The 23,327-nt window shown below is 39.0% G+C and overlaps 1 protein-coding gene across 2 annotated transcripts in view; it reads right to left on the bottom strand.

Annotated features, from left to right (window-relative positions):
* The window catches only part of LOC131071924 (DNA ligase 4), a 174,321-nt gene that overhangs the window by 89,916 nt on the left and 61,078 nt on the right, over nucleotides 1-23,327 (bottom strand). For both annotated transcript variants that reach the window (XM_059207764.1, XM_059207763.1), the window contains exons 5-7: nucleotides 9,993-10,051; nucleotides 9,662-9,745; nucleotides 9,335-9,433 (exon numbers count right to left, since the gene is read on the bottom strand). In XM_059207764.1, coding sequence (XP_059063747.1) covers nucleotides 9,335-9,433; nucleotides 9,662-9,745; nucleotides 9,993-10,051 — 242 coding nt within the window. The remainder of the gene's footprint in view (nucleotides 1-9,334; nucleotides 9,434-9,661; nucleotides 9,746-9,992; nucleotides 10,052-23,327) is intronic.

The raw sequence follows: 23,327 nt of genomic DNA, 5'->3' as shown, positions 1-23,327 counted from the left end.
TGATGAGAATTTCCTTGCACAAGCAGTTGACTAGGAATGCATACTCGCCACCTGTACTAATGATGTGGACATGGTCGACTTCCAAATTAGCAACTTGCCAAGTGTCACCATGGAGGTGCGACTTCTTGTGTCCGAATACATCAAATCTACAAAAAAGGAATCTGGACACTCACCTCAGTGAGAATAGCAGTTGCGCCACTTGTCTCCTTCCTATTCATTTTAACTGTTAGAGTTTGGAGAAACCCTAATTAGGGTTTTCAACTTTTAATTTGAACCCTCGATCATTGTTCGATCTCAATCGTTCTTAATTTCTAGACTACTATATAAGGTTGCCTCCTCTCATTTGGAGAGTGTGAAGTTTTTGAAATATTGTTGCATGAAGGTCATTTTTCAAATAATATATTACATGTGTGCTTTCTCTTAAGGCTTTGTAATCCCTATTGTTTGAGTGATTTAGCAAGGCTTTCAATTTCTTCAACACATTAGTTAGAATTTATTTTATGTTGTTAGATGAATGAAAGATCTGATAAGTATTAGTTTATGGTGTATCTCTGCTCATACTTTTGGTGAATGGATGATTTTCATTCACTATGCAAAGTTAGTCTGAGCTTTCCATTTTGTGTATGCTTAAACTTCGGATCAAAACACATCCCTTGAAGATTGCATCCACTTTGTGTACTTGTCTTAAGTGAGGCGAATCAAAGAGTGGTTTATTGAGTTCACCGAATCAATACCGTGTCTAGAATTCATAGGATTAGAGTATATCTCTCAACCACTATCCCTTTTGTCCTTTTTTTGAAAGTCTTAAAACCCCGAAAATCCCAAAAAGAAAGAAAGAGAGAGAGCTTTAATTGTTGACAATTCATTCAAGCGTAAGTCCCTTTGTGTATTACCAGCAAATCACAATGCCCATTGAGCTTATCCACACGTCAAGACCTGCCAAAAGAAACCTTGGAATCGCCATATGATTTTATAGCAATCTTAGCATACACGGTGATTTTTGGAGAGGATAAATTATCTTTGAATACTTTATTCTAATGTTTGGTAGATGATTAAACAAACACCAACACATAGGCTAATTGAGTGGTTAAAGAACCCGTCCAAAGATTGGATGTCTTTGTAGGGGTTTTGTTGGAGCATTAAAATGTATTTTATTATTCCAAACTATTTTTAGTAAGTCACAGGACCATACTATTTTTAGTAAGCCATAGGAGGCCTGCCAACATGGTCAATTGCGAGACTTTCTATGTTTGGAAGGTCAGTTGGATGCCATAATTGATATTCATTTGCAATATATTAGTCCTAGACCATTAACATTAAAATAACATTATATTAAAGAAAAGATAAAGTAACTTAATGTTATTTTAATTTATTAAAAGAGACTATGTGAGTGGGCGCCATTTATATTTTTATTTAATTTCATGTTGGGTGCCTAATCTAGGGAGTTATAAGTGAAATATTAAAAGGTTATGAAGCTAAAGTATAATTTCATTTTAGGTGGGTTTTTTTGTAAAGAAGAAACAAATAGAACTTGAGCACCCATTTCTTTTCATTCACAGGAAAATCATTTTGGAGAGTTTGGCTTGAAAGCTAGAGCAAGGGTTTGAACCAGCAGCTTGTGGAGATGGAAATTTTCACAAGATTTGACATCTGCGAGAGTGAAAGATCTCTCTGAGGTGTTCTTGAGGTGATCTCATTACAAGGATTGCAAGAGAAGGATTGACAGAGTTTTGCAGAGTAATTGAGAGCAGATTTGGAAGTAACGAATGATTGCAGATTTGAGGCGATTGAACGCATTGATTGCAGGCAGTGCCATTCATTTCTCTAGCCGTACTGTTTCTAGTGCAAACCGTACCATTTCAGAGGGTCTAGTGTGAGATTCTTGGGGCATTTGAAAGGCATATTTTGACAAGGGTTTCCTAGCAAATCAATGACAGTAATTTGCCAATTTTTAAGACTCAGTTTTGGTCGTACAAAATTAATCCAGCAGTCATACTTCATCATTCCTACATCTTTCATAGCTAAGCATGTCAATTGGGTATGTAATTAATAATTAATGCAATAAAAATTATGGAATTTGTGGAGTTAGCTATTTAATAGTGTTTTAGAAGTTGTTTTCTCCTTTGTTTCCTATAAGTATATTTCTTTCAATAATTGCAAAACAAAAAAAACAAAAAAATATTTAGAAAACAAAAAAAAAGAAACATATTCAAAGTCAGAAAGGGGTGGGGCATTTCAGTGGTAGCAGAACAGTGTTTTCCTACCAGCCTCTGAACCGAGTGATTTATGAGTGAAAAAGAGTACCAGACTTGCACCAGGAAACCCACTCAGTGGCAGCCACCATAGATTCCAAAGGGTGATACAATTTTAAGAATTATTGGCACCTATAAGAGTCCTTCCAGTGATAGTGAGAGCTTTACATATACCATGGCAAAGAAAGAAAAAGGGCGTGTTGGGTCAGTCAATCCTAATACCAGAGCAGAGCAAAAATTTGACACGATGATGGAAATGATATCGCAACTCCTAGCTCAGATGGGGCAGAATACCACATCTACACATACTGTTTGCAGTGGTGAGACGAGTTGTACCCAAGGTGGAAATGGACAGAATAATGGTTCACGTGAATCAACTACTTCTACAAGTTAAATCCTTAGACCCCTACAGCCGATTTTTGTTCGTAGGGAGGTGACGTGGGTTTAGGAGCATGAACCACAGATTTCCATGGCTGAGATTAGACTACCCTATATGGAGTATATGACCCTACCACATGAAGTCAAAGATATGTTGACTCTGGAGCACTTCATGAATCAAAAGAAACAAAGATCAAGTTCAGTAGGCAAATAAAAGCACAAGGCGTCTCAAGGGCAGAGAGATTTCCAATAGGCTTTGAGCAAGGTTACTGTTATCACAAAAGCTTGCACCCTTGCTGAGCTATCAACTCAACAACCTCATGAAACATGGAAACAACCCTGAAGTGTGGAACCTTGCGCAAGGGGGTTGAATATCCGAAGAAGGTTGGCTTCCTTCTCAATCCAAGTGCAGGTGTTGAACCAACTCAACACTTCAAATCTTACTTCTAAACCTATCCTAACAGCTTGCAAACGAAAAGGGAAGAGATAAATGCTTAATATGAAATGAGGTGATGCACCAAGATAAGAGATGTTTCTCTTCCCACCCGAAATGGCACAAAGAATCAACTGAAACACCCAGGAGATGCACAAACTTCAGCTACATGAATGACCTCAAAGCATGTATGGAGGTTAGAATTTGCTGAATGTCAAGAGGGGAGAAGGCTTCCCACAAGTCACACCCAGAAATAGGTTAACACAGCATATATGTGAAAGAAAGCCACAAACATACACTTATAATAAAGGTAAGAACACATACACAACATTCATTAGTTGAAGAAAGGCAAGAATAGTAATTTCAATTTATTCAAAGGCCAATGGCCAAACTTAAAGTTGCAGAAATGCAAAAATATACAAGTCTTTAAGAGAAGTGAAAGAGCATAGAATAGCTCAAGCCAACAGGGAGAGAACCCTTTACAATGAGGCCTAACAGCCTTATATAGAAAACTGGTTGCAAGAGTTGTTGGAGCATTAAAAACCTTGAGTGTCAATCACACCATCTAGAAGTGTTGCAAGTCAGAAGGAAGTTGGGAAGACTTCGGAAGCACAGGTTGCCCAAGTTGCGGGAACAAGGAAGGAACTTCAGAACCTCGTGGTTCTGGAGTTTTGGGAAGGAGAAAGGAGAGGCAGCAAGGAACTTCGAAACCTCGGGGTTCCGGGGATCCAGGGAATTGAAAAGAGGCTAAGGAAGGAACTTTGAAACCCCGAGGTTTTGGGGAACTAGAGAGAAGACAAGGAACTTCGGAACCTCGAGGTTCCGGAGTTTCGAGGAACTAGAGAGAAGGCAAGGAAGGAACTTCGGAACCATGGGGTTCCGGAGTTCCGGGAAACTAGAGAGAAGGCAAGGAAGGAACTTCGCAACCTCGGGGTTCTGGAGTTCCGGGGAACTAGAGAGAAGGCAAGGAAGGAACTTCGGAACCTCGGGGTTCCGGAATTCCAAGAACTAGAGAGAAGGCAAGGAAGGAACTTCGAAACCACGAGGTTCTGGAGTTCCAGGGAACTAGAGAGAAGGCAAGGAAGGAACTTCGGAACCACGGGGTTCCGGAGTTCCGAGGAAGGGAAAAGGAACTTCCTCCAGACAAAACAACACTGCACACTTCATAACTCCACTGCTTTTCTCTTTGATCAACTGGAGCAGCGTTGGTCCATGGAACATATCTCTGATCGGTTCTCACTGATGGACCAAGGGTGTCATAAAATGACAACATTTTTGGCGATCTCTGCGGGATGCTTGCCTGCTAAGCATGAAGTCCAGAAGCCTTGAGCATCCATTGGGCACTGAGTCATTGAAAAGACTCAAAACATGTGTGCGCCATCACTTGGAGGGAAATTGGAAACTAGAGCACACATTATCTTAAGGAGAACGAGACAGGTGCCAAAGCACTTATGAAAGCAAAACAACTTCTAGTCTAATATTTACATAGTTATCAACACCCTCTTTAGAAGCAGGGCTTGAGATGAATCCCATTCACCAGGATTGGAAGAACTTCGCCATCAAGCCTGGAGAGATGAAATGCATTGGCCTCCTTGCAACTAGTGATGACATATGGACCACTCCAAATAGCATCAAATTTGGAGTGTCGCCCAGCTTTGGCTCTGTCTACATCCCACTTCAAAACTAGATCTCCCTCTTTGAAGACCTTATTAGTAGCCTTTTTGTCAAAACGTCTCTTGATCTGTTCTTGATGAGTCTCAAGCGTATGCATAGCCTGACCTCTAACCTCCTCCAACTCCATCAGCTTTGCTAGCCTTACTGTCATGGCATTATTCTCTGTCAATTCCAACTGATGTGGTACTTCAAAAGAGGGTAACTCTAGGGAAGTTGGGAGTCTTGCTTCCTTCCCATATACCAGCATAAAAGGGGAGTTACTGACCGCCCTATTGGGTGTGATTCTGTAAACCCATAAGGTTGTCCTCAACTTAGTATGCCATGCCCTCTAGTTGTCTTCAATCGTCCTTTTAATTATCCTGATGAGGTTCTTGTTTGAAGATTCAACTAAGCCATTACCCTGAGGGTAATAATTGGATGACGTCTTCAAGTATACACCATGCTTCACTGCCCAAGAACTGATTTGGGTTCCAACGAATGCCTTGGCATTATCTAATATGATGGTGGAGACAACATTGAATCTTGTCACAATTCCATCAAGGAATTCCAATACTGAGGCCTCAGTGGCATCCCTCAATGCAACTGCCTCTGTCCACCTAGTGAAGTAGTCTGTTGCGGCCAAGATCCACTTGTGACAAGCACTAGAAGGTGGATTTATCAAGCCAATGAAGTCTAAACCCCATTGTGCGAATGGTTGATCTGCTCGGATGGGGTGAAGAGGTAGGGCAGCTAGTCTTTGCTTTCTAGAGAAGAAAGCACATTTCTTGCAATTCTTCACCCATCTATGTGAGTCATTGAATAAGGATAGCCAGTAATAACCAGCCTCATTATTTTGATAGTTGTAGTCCTTGCAAAGAAGTGGCCCCCTGAAGAGCCATCATGAAATTCTTCTAACAATCTGCTGACTTGATTTTGCTCGATACATCTTAACAAGACTCCATTAGAGTCTCTTCGAAAAAGGGTGCCATCCACGAAGACATAGGGGATGGACTGCAACCTGAAATGCCCTCTTTTGGTCTTGTCCAGAACTTGGGGGTATCTACCTTCCATTAAGAAGATGGTCATGTCACTTACCCAACTGAATTGAGTGTCGCTGCTAGTTGATTGATCCTCCTGTAACACAAGGGCGACCTCTGAAGTAGTCTCAGAAGATGAGACAAGTTGTTCACATAAGCCCCTACGTCTTACAAGCTTAGTGATATTGATGTTGATGTCATATTCCATGACCTTCATTATCCACCCAGCCCTCTTCTCGTTGATGTCCTTGTTTAGAAGGAAATCCTTGACACTTGCATGTGGAACTAAGAGCTGGATCCTGTTGTTAGACAACATGTGTCTGAACTTTTTTAATGACCTTACAACAGTGAGGACCTGCTTCTCTACATAGCTATACTTAAGCTCATTGTCCTTTAACCCTTCACTAAAGAAAGCAATTGGTTGCTCTAGATTATCATTGTTCAAGTGTGTTAAGACAACTGAGATGTTGGATTCTCCTCCCCAGGCATAGAGGATAAAATCCCTTTCATAGTTAGGGTTCAAAAGGGTAGGGGCTTGAAAAATTGCTTGTTTAATCTCTTCAAAGTCAGCCCTCCCCTCCTTGGTCCAACTAAAAACCAAATTTTTCTTCAACATGGAGGTGAGGGGTTTTACCATGGTGGCAAGGTTGGGAAAGAACCTCCTCACAAAGTTGATCCTACCAAGGAAACTTTGCAGTCCTTTCTTGTGACTAGGGAGTGGGAGAGAAAGAATAGCCTCTACACGCTCTGGATCAATGGTCAAGCCATCTTTGGATACAATGTGTCCTAACAATCTTCCTTGATCAGTAGAAAATACACACTTGCTAGGGTTTAAGGACACACCATACTCCCTGCATTTCATGAACACCTGCTCAAGATGACCAAGATGGTCAGCTGCATGCTTTGAATAAACAGTTATGTCGTCAAGGTATATAAGCACAAACTTTGCTAATACACCCTTGAAAGCCATGTCCATTGCTCTTTGAAACGTCGCACCTGTATTGGTTAGCCCAAAAGGCATCTTGCAATAAACATAGGTACCCCACTTAGTAGTAAATGCAATCTTGTATTGGTTTGATTCTTGGACTAAAATTTGATTGTAGCCTGAAACCCATCCAAGAATGAAAATCTTTCTGAGCCACCGACCTTTGGAGAATCTGCTCCATGGAGGGAAGGGGATAATGATCCTTGAGGAAGGCTCTATTGAGGTCCCTAAAGTCTAAACGTAGTCTAATTCCCCCATTCTTCTTCCTTATAAGGACAAGGTTGACCACCCAGGAGGAGTGCTTGATAGGGAAGATGATATTGGCTTCTATGAGCTTGGTCAACTCCTTCCTCATTAGTGGCTCAATCTTGGGGTTTATTGGCCTTTGCTTCTGTCTAACTGGCTTTGCATCCAGGTTTAGCTCTATAGTATGTTGGGCTAGGCTAGGGTCAAAACCCTTCAAATCTTCAAAGGTCCAAGCAACTATGTCATCATATTTTTGACAAAGCTCAACAAAGGCCTCTTATTCGGTTGAGGAACATACCTTGCCCAAGTTTATAGACCTACCCTCGACAACAATAACTAGCTTGTAATCACCCTTCTTTGCAGCCAGGTTCATCTTCTTCTTCGATTGATCATCCAAGTTGAAAATGCCTTCCAAGGTAACTGGACCTTTAGGCAACTTGTTGGAGTTGAACAGCATGATTTGATCTCCATAGTGGTCTTGCATGCAAGGTTAACTTCAAATTTTTTACCACCCCGACTGTCTTAATAAAAGTGCCATCCAATTGGACCACTCCCTTAGTCACAAGTTCATATTCTATGCCAAGAAGATCAGCTACCTTCTTAGGCATGACTAAGATACTAGCTCCTAAATCTATCATGCAGTTGTGAACTAAGTTATCTCCTATGATTAAGGAGAGATAGAAGGGTGCAGGTTTGCTGATCTTGCTTGAATCTTCCTCCTCCATGGGTTGTACCAAACCAGTGGGGATTGCCTTTCTGCTACTGTTGCCTCATCACCTGACTGATTGATGTCCTTCAGTGCCTCCTTGAGCAGATCCCTTTGAGATGGGATGGAAAGGGCCTCCCACATAGTGACATTGAGGTTGGCCTTCTTCATCTGATCTACTATATTGAAAGGAACACCAACTGATTTTAGAGGCCCCTTTGAGGCTACAAGGTCTACCTTTGCCCCTTGGGCTCTCTTCTTTGACCTTGTATCACCTTTTGTTTGGTTCATACCATAGAATTTTGCCTCCTCCCAATTGACAAAGGTAGAATCCCCTTGCAAGTAAGCCTGAGTGCCAACACTAGGCTGATTTGCATCATATTGCTGGCCAGAGGTGGTTGGCTCATCCTGCACCACTAAAGCTTGGGCAAACGCTTCATTTTGGCATGCACTTTGGTTGTGTGGCTGATTGCACGGTTGACACCAATCTTGGTCTTGGGCGAGGTTGTTTTCCATTGGCACCATTACTTTTGAGTTGCTTGCAACTGTGGGGTTCACACTATTCAAAGGCCTGGCGTTGCTCCATTGGTTTTGCCCTTGAAAGGGTGGCCTATTCTACTAATAGTTCTGGTTTTGTAGTTGATAAGGTCTTCTATGTTGGGCTTGTTACCTATTTAGTGTCACCAACTCATTGCTAAAGCTTAAATAGAGTCTTGACCTCATGGAGCTCATTAGGGGATGCAGAGGATGTGGATGGTTGACCTGCGGATGCCATGTGGATAGGAGCCAAGGTGGGTTGTTGAGTAGGAGCTTCTGGGAAGAGAGGCATTGGAGGCTTTGGAGCTATCTTCCCAGCCTGTATCAAACAATTTTCTGCCCTTATGGCTATGTCATATGCACCAGGTAGAGAGGCTCCACCCATTGATTGTATCATGACAACTATATCGCTATTGAGAGCTCTCAGATAATACAAGAAGGCATGATTTGGAGATGGCTTCACTAGAGAAGGAATTCTATTCCATGTCTTATGGAATCTGAAATTGAAATCTCCCATGAACTCATGAGGTGCCCTCTTAATTGTAGTCAACTGCTCCAAAAGTGATAGATGATCACTTTTGTCCTTGAAATGGTTGCACAACCTCTCCCCCAATTCATCAAGGCAAGGAAGGAACTTCGGAACCAAATGGTTCCGAAGTTTCGGGGAAGGGAAAAGGAACTTCCTCCAGACAAGACAACACTTCACACTTCATAATTCCACTGCTTTTCTCTTTGATCAATTAGAGCAGCGCTGGTCCATGGAACATATCTCTGATCGGTTCTCACTGATGGACCAAGGGTGTCATAAAATGACAACAGTTACCTTGCCACACTTTGATGAAAATGATGTGTCCAACTAATTGAAAACATCAACCAAGTTCAAAGAGCATTTAAGAACAATGTTGTGTAAAAGGGAGAGAACAATTGTTAAAAAAGCCATACCTTAACCAAAACAAATGAGATACAAAAATCCAAAGAGATAAATAATTATAAAGTGTAGTCAAATAAGGAGGAAATATTAACAAGAAATCAGTTTCTAATAATTTTGCAAATTTATAAAATGTAGATTAAAAGGACTTTTGAAAACTTAACAAAAGTCATCCTTACATCTCCGGTTTTGAAACCCAAACATCTGGACGCTCATACCGACTATTTGTCACCAAATATTTACAGCCACTTGGAGGCCTGCCTCTCTTGTTATTCACCCTGCAAAACAAGAACACTAAAATTGGTATTCCTTTGCTCAACTATTTCATGAAGTAGATACAAACATCAATTCAAAATCAAAATGCTCATCTCCAGACATTCCGTGATCTGAATGTAGACATCACTTGCAAGCTTAAACAATAAATAAATGTAAAATTACCAAAGGTAGTTAATTTGAAATGTACACATTCATTAATGTGGAGATGAAAATATTCAGAGATTACTAACGAGAGGAAAGGAGCAAGCTTCGACTGTAGTATGGATCGATCTTCCTCTGAAAGTCCAATTCCACAACGACATATAGAAATAAACCTACAAGCACAATCAGTTGTCAAAGAAATCACTCTTTATATTAGAAAAGCACCAAAAAAGTTACTTTAATATCACATTCAAATTCCATGGAATCTCTACGGACACAGTAAAACTGTCTTGCATTTGCATTTCTCATTAAGAACATGAACATAACAAGTTAAATGAAAATTCTTTGATTGCTTAATGGTAAGTACTATATAGTCAATCATGCCTCCTAAACTAAGATTAAGGCTATAACAAGATATACCTCGATGAATCAGATTTTCCCTCAGAATCATCTACTAAAGCCAATAAATAGGATACAATCTGCATACCAAGATCAAATTAATTTCAATAAAGAGAGAAATAAAAAAAAATCTGAATCTTGCACGCTTTTCAAATATAAAAGAAGATAAAAGTCAGCATTTCAAATCAATAGAAGTCTTTGTAAGTCGACATATGTTCTGGGCCCCAAGAACCAAAAAAAGATGGAAAAATAGAGGTCGCGGGTCATCATTTATGACCAGCAAAGTTCTTCCAAACAAAATGGCATGTGTATTATAAAAAGTAACGAGTAAACTAGCTACTTAATTGTATTAGCCACAAACTACATCTGCAACTACCTCTAAAAAACAAAATACTCTCCAAAAATAAGTAGGATGTCCTCCAGCATTTTGATATCACACACACACCAAACCCTTGTAACATTATGCCAACAAATGTGGCAAGAGAAAACATGTAATTACAATTACATATTTCCCTAAATCACCATAACAACCATGGAGACATCCATTACAAAAGATTTATAACACAAAACAAAAACGAATCATGAGCATGATCCAATCATGACTATTAACTACAAGGGGCATTGTTCAATCATTAATGTCAAATCTAGTCACAATCAATGAGCTCAATGCAATCTTGGGTAGACTCGTCTAAATGGATATGAGGGTTTTTTGCCTCAATCCAAGATTCCAACCATAGAAAGCCGTGAGTGTTTTTGTCCTCCAAGATCTCCAAAATAGCCTAAGGGTTTCATCCTTCAAAATCTCCAAAACAAACAACGGTTTTCACTCTCATATGGAAATTTGCACACAAATATCAAATTTTGGAAATTGAATGGCAAAATGATGACAAAACATGAGATGCCAAATGATTCCAACCCATTTCCTTTTGTAGCACTCAATTGAGCCCATGGGTCCAATTTTATTAAGTATTAATAAATACTTTATATTTTATTTTATTTGATGTATTTAAAAATACTTTTTATTTTATCAATGTTGAAAACACTTTATTATAAAAATAATATTATTTAAGTTGCACCTTGAATGAAAAATTTTAAGCCCCATTTGAAATGAAACAAAAACTTATTTCCCTTGGTTTGTCCTTTAACCTACAAGAAATGAGGATAAGCTAGAGGTTTTCTCCATGGCTCTCTTCCTATAAAGGGGACTTGACAATCCACCTTTCCAAAACTTGTTTTGCCTCAAGTGATTGTGGATAGGGATGATCAATCAACACAATACTGATGCTATGAACCATGTTGTAGTATCTATAAAGTCTAGATCCCATTCTTGTCAAGTGAAACAAATTCGGGCAACAAGTACAACATATCCCATCTCCCTTTCCCATAACATTTGTATGCAACCTTTACAACTTAGAAAACAATCTAGCCACTAAGAAATGTGAATGATCCACAATAATAAACCTCTAAAATTTGTGATGGAATCCCTAAATGCTTCATCCCGATCCTATCTAGAAGTACGTGGAATGCAGCCCACTCTCAAGATGATCCTCTTCACTTTGATGACAAATGATTCGTTTCTCCCAATGTCTGAAAACACCCATATACTTCCACAAGGCCAAGGACTGCCTTATGCACGCACCATTGTGTTCGTGTTGCATCACTTTGTTCCTCCTATGTGATGAAGGATCCAAAACACTTATTTTAACTTCATTGCAATAGCTTTGAGTTCCAAATGGTCCTACAACAATGCTACAAGCTATACCCTCCAAAATATAGCACCAATCAAATTGTAAGTAGTTGGAAACAAGTTACAACAGCCACAAACCTGATGAGCACATGGTTATACTGTGGATGGGGGTGAATCATTATAACAACTTTTATCAATTTAAACATAATCAATTACAATAGCAATGTTTACTCAATTTCAATAATCATGCACATGAGAATATCACAATAACACTATTTACATGTAAACCCTTATGGAAGACGACCACGGTAAATTAATGTTTTTATATAAATTTCTTTTTACAAAGTTTGTAGGCATCAACCTACTAGAGGCACCAACCCCTCATTCAATTCATGAGTACCAACCCTCTAGAGGCACCAACACCTCATTCAGATTTCCACCTTACCAATGTTGCTTCTAAAACAGATTATGGATAATCTATTCCTCCACAAATTTTTCTATAGCACTCTTCTTCAATCTGCGATAATTCCCTTCTTAAATCTGCTACTAACTGATCATAAATCTGCCAAGAATATGATCACAATCTCCTCATGTAAATCTGCTATAAACTCCCCATACTCTTCTCACTAAATCTGCAATTTATCTTCTCATTAATGGCTCTTCCTTAGATCTGGTGTATAGGCTTGATCTATTTTCTTTTTTCACTCACAACAATTCTCCAACTCTTATACAATGTTTAATTTATACCTTCTCAAGAGGGACAATTATCCTTAGAGGCATCTCCCTTCATAAATAGTCTCAACATTAAGCAAGTTACACCTCTTCACAAAGAACATTGTTTATTCATATTATTCTTTTGAAGAATTGCACCCTTTGAAGTATACTTTATTAAAAAAAATATCTCTTAGTTACAAGTCAAATCACACCTCTTTAAGACTTATTAAAATTGCACCTTTAATTAAGATCACACATTTTTACATCGGCCAGCATTAACATATTGATCATGATGCTGCTTAATGGTTTGCTATCACTGTTCTATGTATGCACCATCAAAGTCAGTTGTATTATGTTTGATTGATGCATTTGTTGATTTGTCTTCAAACTGCACAACATTAAGTCAACCATTACTACTCGCAAACTCCACATAAAGTTGGAGCATTATGAAGTTAAGGAAGTCACCATGTTAACTATATTGATCTTAGACAAATTGTTGCTTATTATCTCTGACATCAATGACAAATTTCAACAATATCCCCCTTTGTCATTGATGGCAACCTCTTAAGTAAATAACAATGCTCCCCCCTATTCCAATGCTCCTCCTTGATCCAGTGGTAGCCCTTACTCATCTTCTCCCCCTTTGACATCAATGGCAAGGTAATGTTCATGAAACATCTATCCACAAATGGATTATAGGAAACACTTGATCATATATTCACATCAAATGTAATAAACATATACTTCTACCCCTGTTGGAGATTCTCTAATGCTCCCCCTTGCTTTAATACTACTCTTTCTCTAACTCTCCACCCTTTGTTTCTATGATATTTCGGTGACATGCTTCCTCTATGGCTGTCCAAAAGAAATTTGGATCATCTCCTCGAATTTAATCCATCATTCTCTATGCATCCTTGACTCTTCCTTCTTTATCAATGGCTAGTAAATGATGATCATCGCTTTTGATTTCTTTGTGCAAGTCTTCTCACCTTCTTTTACTTTAATTTCCTCACGACCTTCTATAAACTATAAATGACCTATCTCTTTCCAAGTGCTTCTCGCATTAAAGCTTTCCTCTTTTATTACCTTCCGAGGCAATACACTTCTCTCTATTGTTATTATTCAACATAGATTTGGATTACTCATCTGACACCTTAACTACCTTGATCCTTGATGCAATTTGCTCCATTTTCAAGCTTATGTTTCTTTTGAAAGTTCCTTCCGTAATTCTTCCTCTTGACATCAATGCCATCATTCTCTCTTAGTTGTAACTCTCCTTCTTTGACATTCATGGTGAAGGGATGCTCATCATACTTCCATCCATGTTTCCTATGGCATGATGACATCAATAGGAACACCTTTAACGTGAAATTGAATATAAGCATAACCATCCAACTTTCAACAATCAATTTCAATTGCTTTTTACCAACACATGCTTGTGTGTTCTAGCGAATATGTAAAATATAAATATATGAGCATGTTCTTCAAGGAAAGACTCCTTTGGATTATTCTCATATTTCTGGTAGGCTTCTGGAAAACTCTCTCATCAAGTTTAGTCTTACAAAAATCTTTTCTACTAACTCTTCATATCTTCTCATGATATGATGAAAGGTTAAAGCTTTGTGGTCCCATTCCTACTCTCCCAAATCTTCAAACTCATGGAAACAATTGCAAATGCCAACTTCATGTGCATGAATTATAGAGTATGCAATCTTTTATCATCTATGATAGTGAACATGTAGATACTAATTTATTACTTTCCCTTGTGTTAGTCCACCCGTAAGTTTTCCTTTTAAAAAAACTATATTCCAACTTGTGGATTGTCTTTTTGTGCCTTTTGTTCTATCGGGCCATTTGTTCTCTTCGTACTTGAACCATTGAACTCTTTTTCAAAAGGTTCAAAGGTTCAAGGTTCAAAGCGTAGTGTTAAAAAAGAAAAAGTCAATCATTCTGGTCTTCGTTACCATAATTTCAAACGCGTTCACTTTTGGTGTTTGGTCATTGAAGTTTTGAACCCATTGAACCTTGTGTTCAAGTGGTTCAAGGGTTCAAGGTTCAATAATGCCTTTTTAATGGGTTGCGGCAATGTATTGTTATATGACAAGTGCGGGCCTTTCTTTTTATGTTAAGTTGATATGCAGTCTTGAACCTTGAACCAAATTTCAAGCGGTTCAAGTGGTTCAAGGTTCACTTTAATTATTCCTTTTTCTTTGTCGCTCATTCCCGGTGTTGTTTATGTGCCGACCGTTACTGTTTTATTGCTTAAATGAACTTGAACCATTGAACCTCATGTTCGGGTGGTTCAAGGTTCATAAGTTCTTTTCAAACTAATCCGAAAAGCTTTTTGGTGGAAACAAAAGCGGCGCGACAAGAAGGAATATTCCCTTCTTTGGCTTTTTGAAATTCTAAATGTGGAAAGTAATCATCAAAATATCAAATTTCCTGTGCGGAAGTGATGGCTAATTAAGAAGGTGTCGGGTTTGTCATTTCACCATTACTCTGCACGCTTGAAGTAAATCATGATGAAGCATGTGCAGCCCAATTGATATTTGCCCGTCTGATTAAAGGAGGATGTATAAGTTTATTTCCATATTTAGGAAGGTCACATTTGCCTAACTTCAATTAATTGGAGGCGCCGAAGGTAAATCCAACACTGTTCTCCAGAAGAATTTCCAGTTTTCATGGTGTTATTAGGTAAGTTCAGTTGTCTTCTCCTATGTTGTGTTTCTTTGTGCACTGAAGTTTTATCAATATGGAAAAGGGGGAAGATCTGAAAAACTGTTGGGGTAGCATATTGTATTGTTGTTAGAATTTCTTGGTTAAGGGAATAGATTGTTAAAATGAGGCTTGTGCTGCCAAAGCTTGACCGAACCTCATGTTTAGTGAGTGTCTTGCCAGAAATGGAAAACACCTCCTTAGTTCATGCAAATTTGGGGAATTTCCTTGAAAGGACTAAGAATCCTCAGGCCAGGTCGCTAATGCAGAAGATAGTTAAGAGTGGTCTTGTGAAAGCTGCTGCATTTCCATTAGCCGCGCCATGTCCAGATTTAGTGTTGGCTTGTATGAACAGATATGATTCTGAGAACAGATGTATCAGAACTAGTGATGGTGAAGTGTTAGTCCATATTAATAAGGAAACGGTGATGGCGACAATGGGAATTCCGCATAAAGTGGAGTATGAGGATTGGACCATTGGAAATTCATACGCCTATTTCTCGGAGAAGAAGAGCAAGTACAGAAGTGTAATTGCAAGAAATTGGCTCTTGAGGGTTCAGAAAGGAGGATCCCGACTACCCAAACCCTTAACCAGAGAACACCTCATCATTGAGGTGCGGGACATTGTTGTGCTTTTAAACAAAGTAAAAGGGAATTCACATGCCTTCTATTGGGAAGATTGGATGTACTTTTTCGTCCAAGTGGTTCTATCTCGTGACAGATTTCTGAATTGGTCTCAGGTAATTGCGAAGAGGCCGCATGAAGGGCTAAGCAACTTTGTGGGTATGAGTGGGTTTTACATGTCTTCTTACCTGTTTTATATTTTAGCCTACACAAAGGATTGGCCTGGATTACCCAATGAACCTTGGATTGATGGAATGAGGGTTTATGATTTTTACCCTTTGTTACAACAACAGAGGTATGTTGAACAAATTGACAAATGGAATGGAGTCTTTGCGAGAAGATTGACCTTTGAACTCCAAGGGGATGCCAACAAGAGGATGTCCGCAGAGGCTATGGAGCTAGTGAGTATTTATGGAAGCTTCTTTATCCAGTTTCCACGGTTCACTTACATACGAGTAGGTGGTTTTGAAGGCCAACCATTCAAATTGCCCAGGTACGCCTTTGATAGCTTCGTACTTACAGAGGTGAGCAGGCAGCTAGCCCATATAGATAAAAGACTAGGGGCAAAGGGAGAATCCGGGGTGGATTTTCCCATTGAGCTTGGGTATTACAGCTGCAAATCGGTATCGGATGCTTTGAATCTAGAACTGGAGTTCAAAAGGATGAATCTACAGCCATATGTAGCCAGGCGAAGATTTGACAGCAAAGGTTATGCAAGGGAGAACCTTAACATAGACAGTCATTTCTCCAGATAGAAGATTATTGGGAAAATTGCAAGGATGAGCATGAAGTGAGAAAGAGGTTGTGGTCAAGATTCACTTTGCAGCAGATAGTCGTCTTGAGGCTCCCAATTAATATATCAGGTGTATTGGTAGATACAGAGGAAGATGTCCTGGACCCTGAGTTTGGTACTGAGATTGAAGGGAAACCGATTCCAGAAATTGACTGGAACAAGAAAGAAGATGATAGCATTCAAACAAGGACCTTCAATGTTGTTAGGAGAACGGAGAGATGGCTAAGGAAACTGAAATTCAAGGAGGGTTCTTCCATGTCACCACACGAATCAGGAAGTGATTCACACATCCTGGTTCAATCTCCTGTTTTTACCACTAATAAAATTGCTGATATTGTAGGTGTCTCAAAGCCCGTTGTAGAAAAATACAGCCAAGAAGGTCAGGAAGGTCGCCATCCAGTCTTACAACTGCCTGAGTAACCCAGTCAAGAAGCAAGAAGAAGAATAGAGAGCCTGTTCTGCAACAGGTCGTAGTGGATTTAGACCCCAGTGAAGAGCCTAAACAAATAATGGACTCACAGGATCAAAGTGAACCTAGGATACAAGAAAATGGATACAAATGAAGGGGTAGGAACTGAACAGGATCCCATGAATGCCCTGGTAATCGTTACCTCCCCAGATACACAGGTCACCCCGCCACCTAAAGGATCTACCAATGCTCCAAGATGGCTAGAAGTCGCCATTGGAAAGAAAAGGAGTGTGGTGCCGATCACCATCCCATTGGAGGACATGGTCAGTAAATGCTTAGGAAAAGCATTAAAGCCTAAAAAGCTCAAAACACAAGCGATGCTCGATGTGCATGACACAACAGGACACTGAACAGCTGAAGTGGCCAAGCCCATTCCTTGGAGAGATGCAGATAAGGCTACGGAGGAAGATTTTACTGTGGAGAAAATAGATTTGGGCGTCGCATCAAGGGTCGTGGATGTAAAACATTTGGAATCTTCTACAAAGAGGATAATCTCTAGGACTTGGAAAGATGAAAAAGACGAGAGAAATGAAACAAATGGTCGCACAAATGGCAGAGTACATCAATGCTATTCATAATCCAAATCCTCAGCCATTGTCATAGATACCAGTGTCGTTTGATCCTAAGTCCCCAGCAAACCAGAAGATGCTTGATCAAGTTCAAAGGAACAGGGTAGTGACGGAGATGTTCAACAAATGGCTGGATCTAATAATTCAACAAGGATCGGAATATATTACTAATTTGGTCAAGGTTTATAAAGATGCAGAAACTGTGAGTAAGGAACTTGAGCTGGAGACAGTCGCCTAGGAAAAGGAAAGGGTCAAGTGGGTAGCGGTTCTCGCACAAATGAATGATGTTCAGAGGTATGGATTGATGAAGTTCTGAGCTGAGAAACCAGTAGAGAACCTAGATGATAATGTGCTATATGTGTCAAAGAAAAACTTGGAATGGCGCAACTCAATCATCGACGGGGTCATGAAGAATCCACTAAGCTACTTAGGGGACTGACTGATTTGATTGACACTATACATAAGGACCTTGAATGTATTGATATCCAACTCATGAAGGAGGGAGCTAAGGTGATTGAGGAAGTTGCAGACATGATCAAAGTCTTTCAAGATAGAGTTCATTCCATCTAGACCACTAAATTTTTGACTACCGATTATTTTTCGAAAGTAGCAAGGATTGAATCAATGCTCATTGTCTGTTCAGATCACTTGGAGGTTCACAAGGCAAAGGTCACGCAGGTGAATATGGACAAGGAAGTGTGGAAGCAGAGGATCATACACATTGGCCAGCCCTATTTCCAAGTTATCCTGAACTTTTCGACTACATACCTTGAATGGCGAGGATCCGCGACAAAATAGAACAAGCCCGTAACTTCCTCAGTTGTGGAAGATGCTTCTTAGTTATGGTACAATGAAATGTCGGCTTTTTAGCAACTATTAGTTTAGCTTTCTTTTGTTTCATCTGAACGGTTTATTTCACTAAGGTGAAAGTAAATGTTATTTGTTAATTATGTAAAAACTATGGCCTGGTGGCTATTTAAGCTGAAAAGCTTTCTTTTGAATAGGTTCTGAAACTGTGATTTTGGAAACAATAGAAGAGTTTTTGATACAAATTGTGGAAAATGAAGTAATGACTGATTATTAATGAAATGATGAGACATCTTTGGATCTGTGCATTCTGAGATTCTTAATTCTTCTTAGGTCATTATGTGGACATAATTTAATCTGATAATCAGTTATCTCTGCATTTCCTTTGGGTTCATATTTATTATAGATTGTTGGATGACTCGCATGTTGTTAATCAGCTTGATCCCCCTTGTCCTGTGAGGCATGAGAGAGTCTCAATTAAGCTGCTAGTTTCCCGTGTTGAGTTCCCATTTTGTTTTGAATGTATGCGGTAAATGTATGCTAATCAGAGTCTGTGAACTCTTCTTTGAGCAATTTCTCAGAAAAATTTAGGCGTTTATTTGTGCGGATGGATAAATGCTAATGCCTTTTCAATACTTTCTGGTTAAAAGTGTTATAAAAAGAAATCAATTGTACAAGTAATTCATTGTAAATCATATGAGGAGCTGCCCTCTAATACAAAAGTTGAATTATCCTTAATTCTTCCAACTGTTGGTATTTTTGTTTCTTTCTAAAGGGGTAAAATGGAGTCACATTTTTGCTTAAGAAGTTAATAACGTTTCAAGAAGGAGACAAATCTGTTTAGCAACACCTTGTTACTAATCTATTGCACAAATGAATGCTTTTCTTCAATTTTTGTGATTACTTCATCTTTTCATTTTTCTCCTTTGGGATGAAAGATAATGCCATCCTTAGCTCACCTTGAATTCATGCTTCCCCTTATGAACTAGGAGCTATTACTTGTGCATGAAGTGCAATCTGCACTTTCATTGATTTCTCCTTCTCTTGCTTTATCTTCTTCCAAACTTTTATAGGTCCTTCCTTTTGTTTGGTCACGATATCCTTCATCTTGTGTTGTTTACGTGGTTTCACAAAACCACTTCCACAAAATCGCACTGTGTCCATAACTATTGCATTTGTAGCATACAACACTATAATTCACTTAAGAAGGATATGAATTGTAGTTTCTACTTTTCCAGCCATTATGATTACTATTTCTGTTCCGTTCTTTATTATAACTTGTGTTCCACACTTGCTTGCCTTATGACCAAAATTATTGCATGTAAACAATAGCCAATGAAAGAATGATATAACTTAATCGTATGTGGTTGCCATTGTGGGAAGAAATTTTTTGAAGTGTTCTTCATATCCTTTTGATGTATGCTTTCTTTTGCTTTGCAACATTCTCCTTTATCAACAGAAGTCCTTGGATTTCCTTCATTAGTTTTACCTGATATGCCCTTGGATTCTTCTTCACTTGACTTTTGTTTTTCTTTATAACCAAGTCCTGCTTTGTTTGATGGTGATCTTTGGCCATTAATGATATCATCTAAAATTTCGAAGCTCTTTTCAAATTTGAGGCATGTGTTCAAGTTGTTAATTGTCTTCTCCAATTCCTTCATTAGAAAAACAATCTCGAATTCTAATCTTCCATGTGTTTCTTCCTTCATGTGAGTGCTTGTTTTCTTTATCATTGTTTTCAATGTTATTGCCTTTTGTTTAAAATGCCATAAAAAACATTTCTTCTTTACAGTTGTCCCAATCACTTTCATTGGATGAACTATCATTTCTATAAGCATGGAGACTCTTCTTGTAATCATAGGACTTCTCTTTTTAATGTTTTTATCATACTTGTAACTATATTTGTTTCCTTTCTTTGTATAAGGTTGTTCTTCATCATCATCACTTTCTTTCAAATATAGGCATTTCTTAAAAAGTGTCCTACTTTTCCACATTTAAAACATTTAAATGGCAATTGTCCCTTGGTATTTATTTTTATCTTTCGTACAAAAAGAGCTCCTTCTTGTTTGTTTCCTCTTCGAACCTCCCACTTGGCATAGTTTCTTTACTCTTTGACCTTTGTGGCTTTGAAGGTTGCTTCCCTTTTTGATGGATCGGACTTGGCTAGAAACGCATTCTAAGATATTTACGAGGCACAATCGGACTTGGCTTAAAGTATGAAAATGTTGAGATTAAACTTGAAGGATATTCTGATTCTGATTGGGCCGGAAGTACCACTGACCGTAAAAGTACTACAGGGTGTTGCTTTCAGTCTTGGTTCTGCTATGATATCTTGGTTCAGCAAAAAACAGTCAGCAGTTGCACAAAGCTCCATCGAAGCAAAATATATGGCAGCCACAATGGGAGCTCGTGAAGCAGTATGGCTGAGAAAGTATTATTTGGATTATTTGGAAAAACTCTGAATTCAACAATAATTCACTGTGATAATCAGAGCTGTATCAAGCTCTCAATAAATCCAGTTTTTCACAATCGATCCAAACATATTGAGATCCCTTATCACTACATAAGAGATATGGTAGATCGAAACGTCATAAAACTAGTGTACATCAGTACTGAAGAACAAAATGCTGATATCTTCACCAAGCCACTTGCAAGATTGAAGATAGAATACTTCAGAAGTAAACTTGGTATGACTAGATTATAATTGAGATTATTAGCATTAAATTCCTACCATGTGTAATTTGTTCGTGAATAAATAAATAAAATGTATATTGCAATATTCTAACTGTGTTCAAGAAGATGACAATCTTCTTATGTTTAAGGTTACTATTTCAAGGTGACGATCTTGACAATAGTTGACCAAGTGTCAAGATTGACTGCATTAAGTTGTTGTCCCGGATTGTGCCGGATATCTTGATCCTAAAGTATGTGATCATCTCATGATTGACTTCTTAAGTGATCAGACTGAGCCAGATATCATGATAGTGAGTCTATTGTCATGACAAGACTATATTAAATGGTGTCCCGAATTGTGTCGGAAGTCATGACAGAATATGCTCCCAAGAAAATTACTTAGATCCACTCCTGCTAAGAGGGAGTGTTAAGATATAGCCCTCGTGAATCTAACTGATGCTAAATCGGTTATTATATATATATGATCGATGCCTGAAAGTCATTCTGGAGCGTGCTATTAACACACAGTCCCGATATGCAGATGGACATAAACCTTGTATACACTGCGATGAAATCACAGTGGGCACGATAGTTATCGTGCCCATGTGATTCTCGATCGTATTATATTAACGGAGCATGCAGTTCGGAAATTAAACATAAACAAACTAATTGTTATGAACGGTTGCCTCCGTAGGGGCATGTCCATACGTGGCAACTGCCACGTATGGACATGTCCCTACGTAGGCAACCTTTCCTCTTGTATTTAGACCGGATTCAATGATGGAGACGATCAATAACTTACGGCAATCAGTCTTCCAGAATCGCAACTGCCACGTATGGACATGTCCCTACGTAGGCAACCTTTCCTCTTGTATTTAAACCGGATTCAATGATGGAGACGATCAATAACTTACGGCAATCAGTCTTCTAGAATCACTGTCATTATTCTTCGATCCATATTTCACAACATGTTTTTATGGATTTTATTACAAGTCTTCCTAGAGTCCAAAATAAGGATTGCATATTTGTAGTGGTTGATCAGTTAACAAAATTTGCACACTTCTTTGCCATTGCAGCCAAATATACAGCATCTCAGGTAGAAGAGTTATTCTTCCGAGAGGTGTTTAGACTGCATGGACTTCCGATGACCATTGTCATCAATAGGGATAGCAAGTTTCTCAACATATATTAGCAGGAGCTATTTTGATTAGCTGGTATGGAATTCACCCCAAGCACAAGTTACCACCCTCAGACGGATGGCCAAACGGAGATCTTGAATAAATGGGTGGAGGGTTATCTTCGTAATATTGTTCTGAGGCAACAGAAGGCCTAGATCAGGTGGTTGTATTTAGGGGAGCATTGCTATAATAACACCTATCATATGTCCATTAGTATGTCACCATTTTGGGCCCTATATGGTTATGATCCTTTGTCTTTCGTAGACTTAGCCTTTGATGATAGGAAAGCACCTCGAGCTAGAGATTGGTTGCAAGATAATCAAGATATCCTTAGAGCCCTCAAGGATAATATTCAACAAGCTCAAAAAGAGCAAAAATCATATGTGGATCGCACAAGATAGAGTGATCTTTTGAGGTTGGTGATATGGTTTTCCTGCATCTTCAACCATATAGACAGAGCACCTTGAAGAGGAGTGGCATGGAAAAGCTTAAGCCAAGGTTCTACAATCCATATAGGATTCTGAGGAGGATTGGGGAAGTAGCATATGAGCTTGAGTTGCCATAGAACAGCAAGATTCACAACATTTTTCATGTTTCTTGCCTCAAAAAGGCAATTGGGCAGCATGTTGTTCCTACTCTTGGTTTACCACACTTATATGAGGAAGGGAAATTGGTGTTGATTCCTACAAAGGTTTTGGAGATGAGAGAAAGGAAATTGAAGAGTCATACGATCTGGTAATATTTGGTACGTTGGAGAGATTTGTCATTGAGGATGCCACTTGGGAAGGTGAAAATTTTTTGCAACATCGAACATTGCAATTGCTTGAGGGCAAGCAATCTCAGCAAGGGAGGACTGTAATGTCCCCTTCTCCTCACTGACCACACGAGAGTTGATTAGCCTATTTCATGTCATCGCGATAGGCTAATTTTGGAGATACAAGGGATGATACATTGGTGCTGTCAATTAATTTCTATTGGTGGAGAAATAAAAAGGTGGAATATTTTTTTTATTTAAGGGGTAAACACATAGTTGAACTACTCGCGACTCGGCTCGACTCGCCAAGCCCCTGAAAAAAAAACTCAGCGAAAACTCGGGAAAAACTCGGAAAAACTCGGCGAAAAACTCG

Source organism: Cryptomeria japonica, chromosome 7 (genome assembly GCF_030272615.1).
Source record: "Cryptomeria japonica chromosome 7, Sugi_1.0, whole genome shotgun sequence".
In the NCBI taxonomy this organism is placed as follows: domain Eukaryota; kingdom Viridiplantae; phylum Streptophyta; class Pinopsida; order Cupressales; family Cupressaceae; genus Cryptomeria; species Cryptomeria japonica.
Note: the sequence above shows the minus strand (reverse complement) of the source record. Positions and strands in the feature narration are given on the sequence as shown.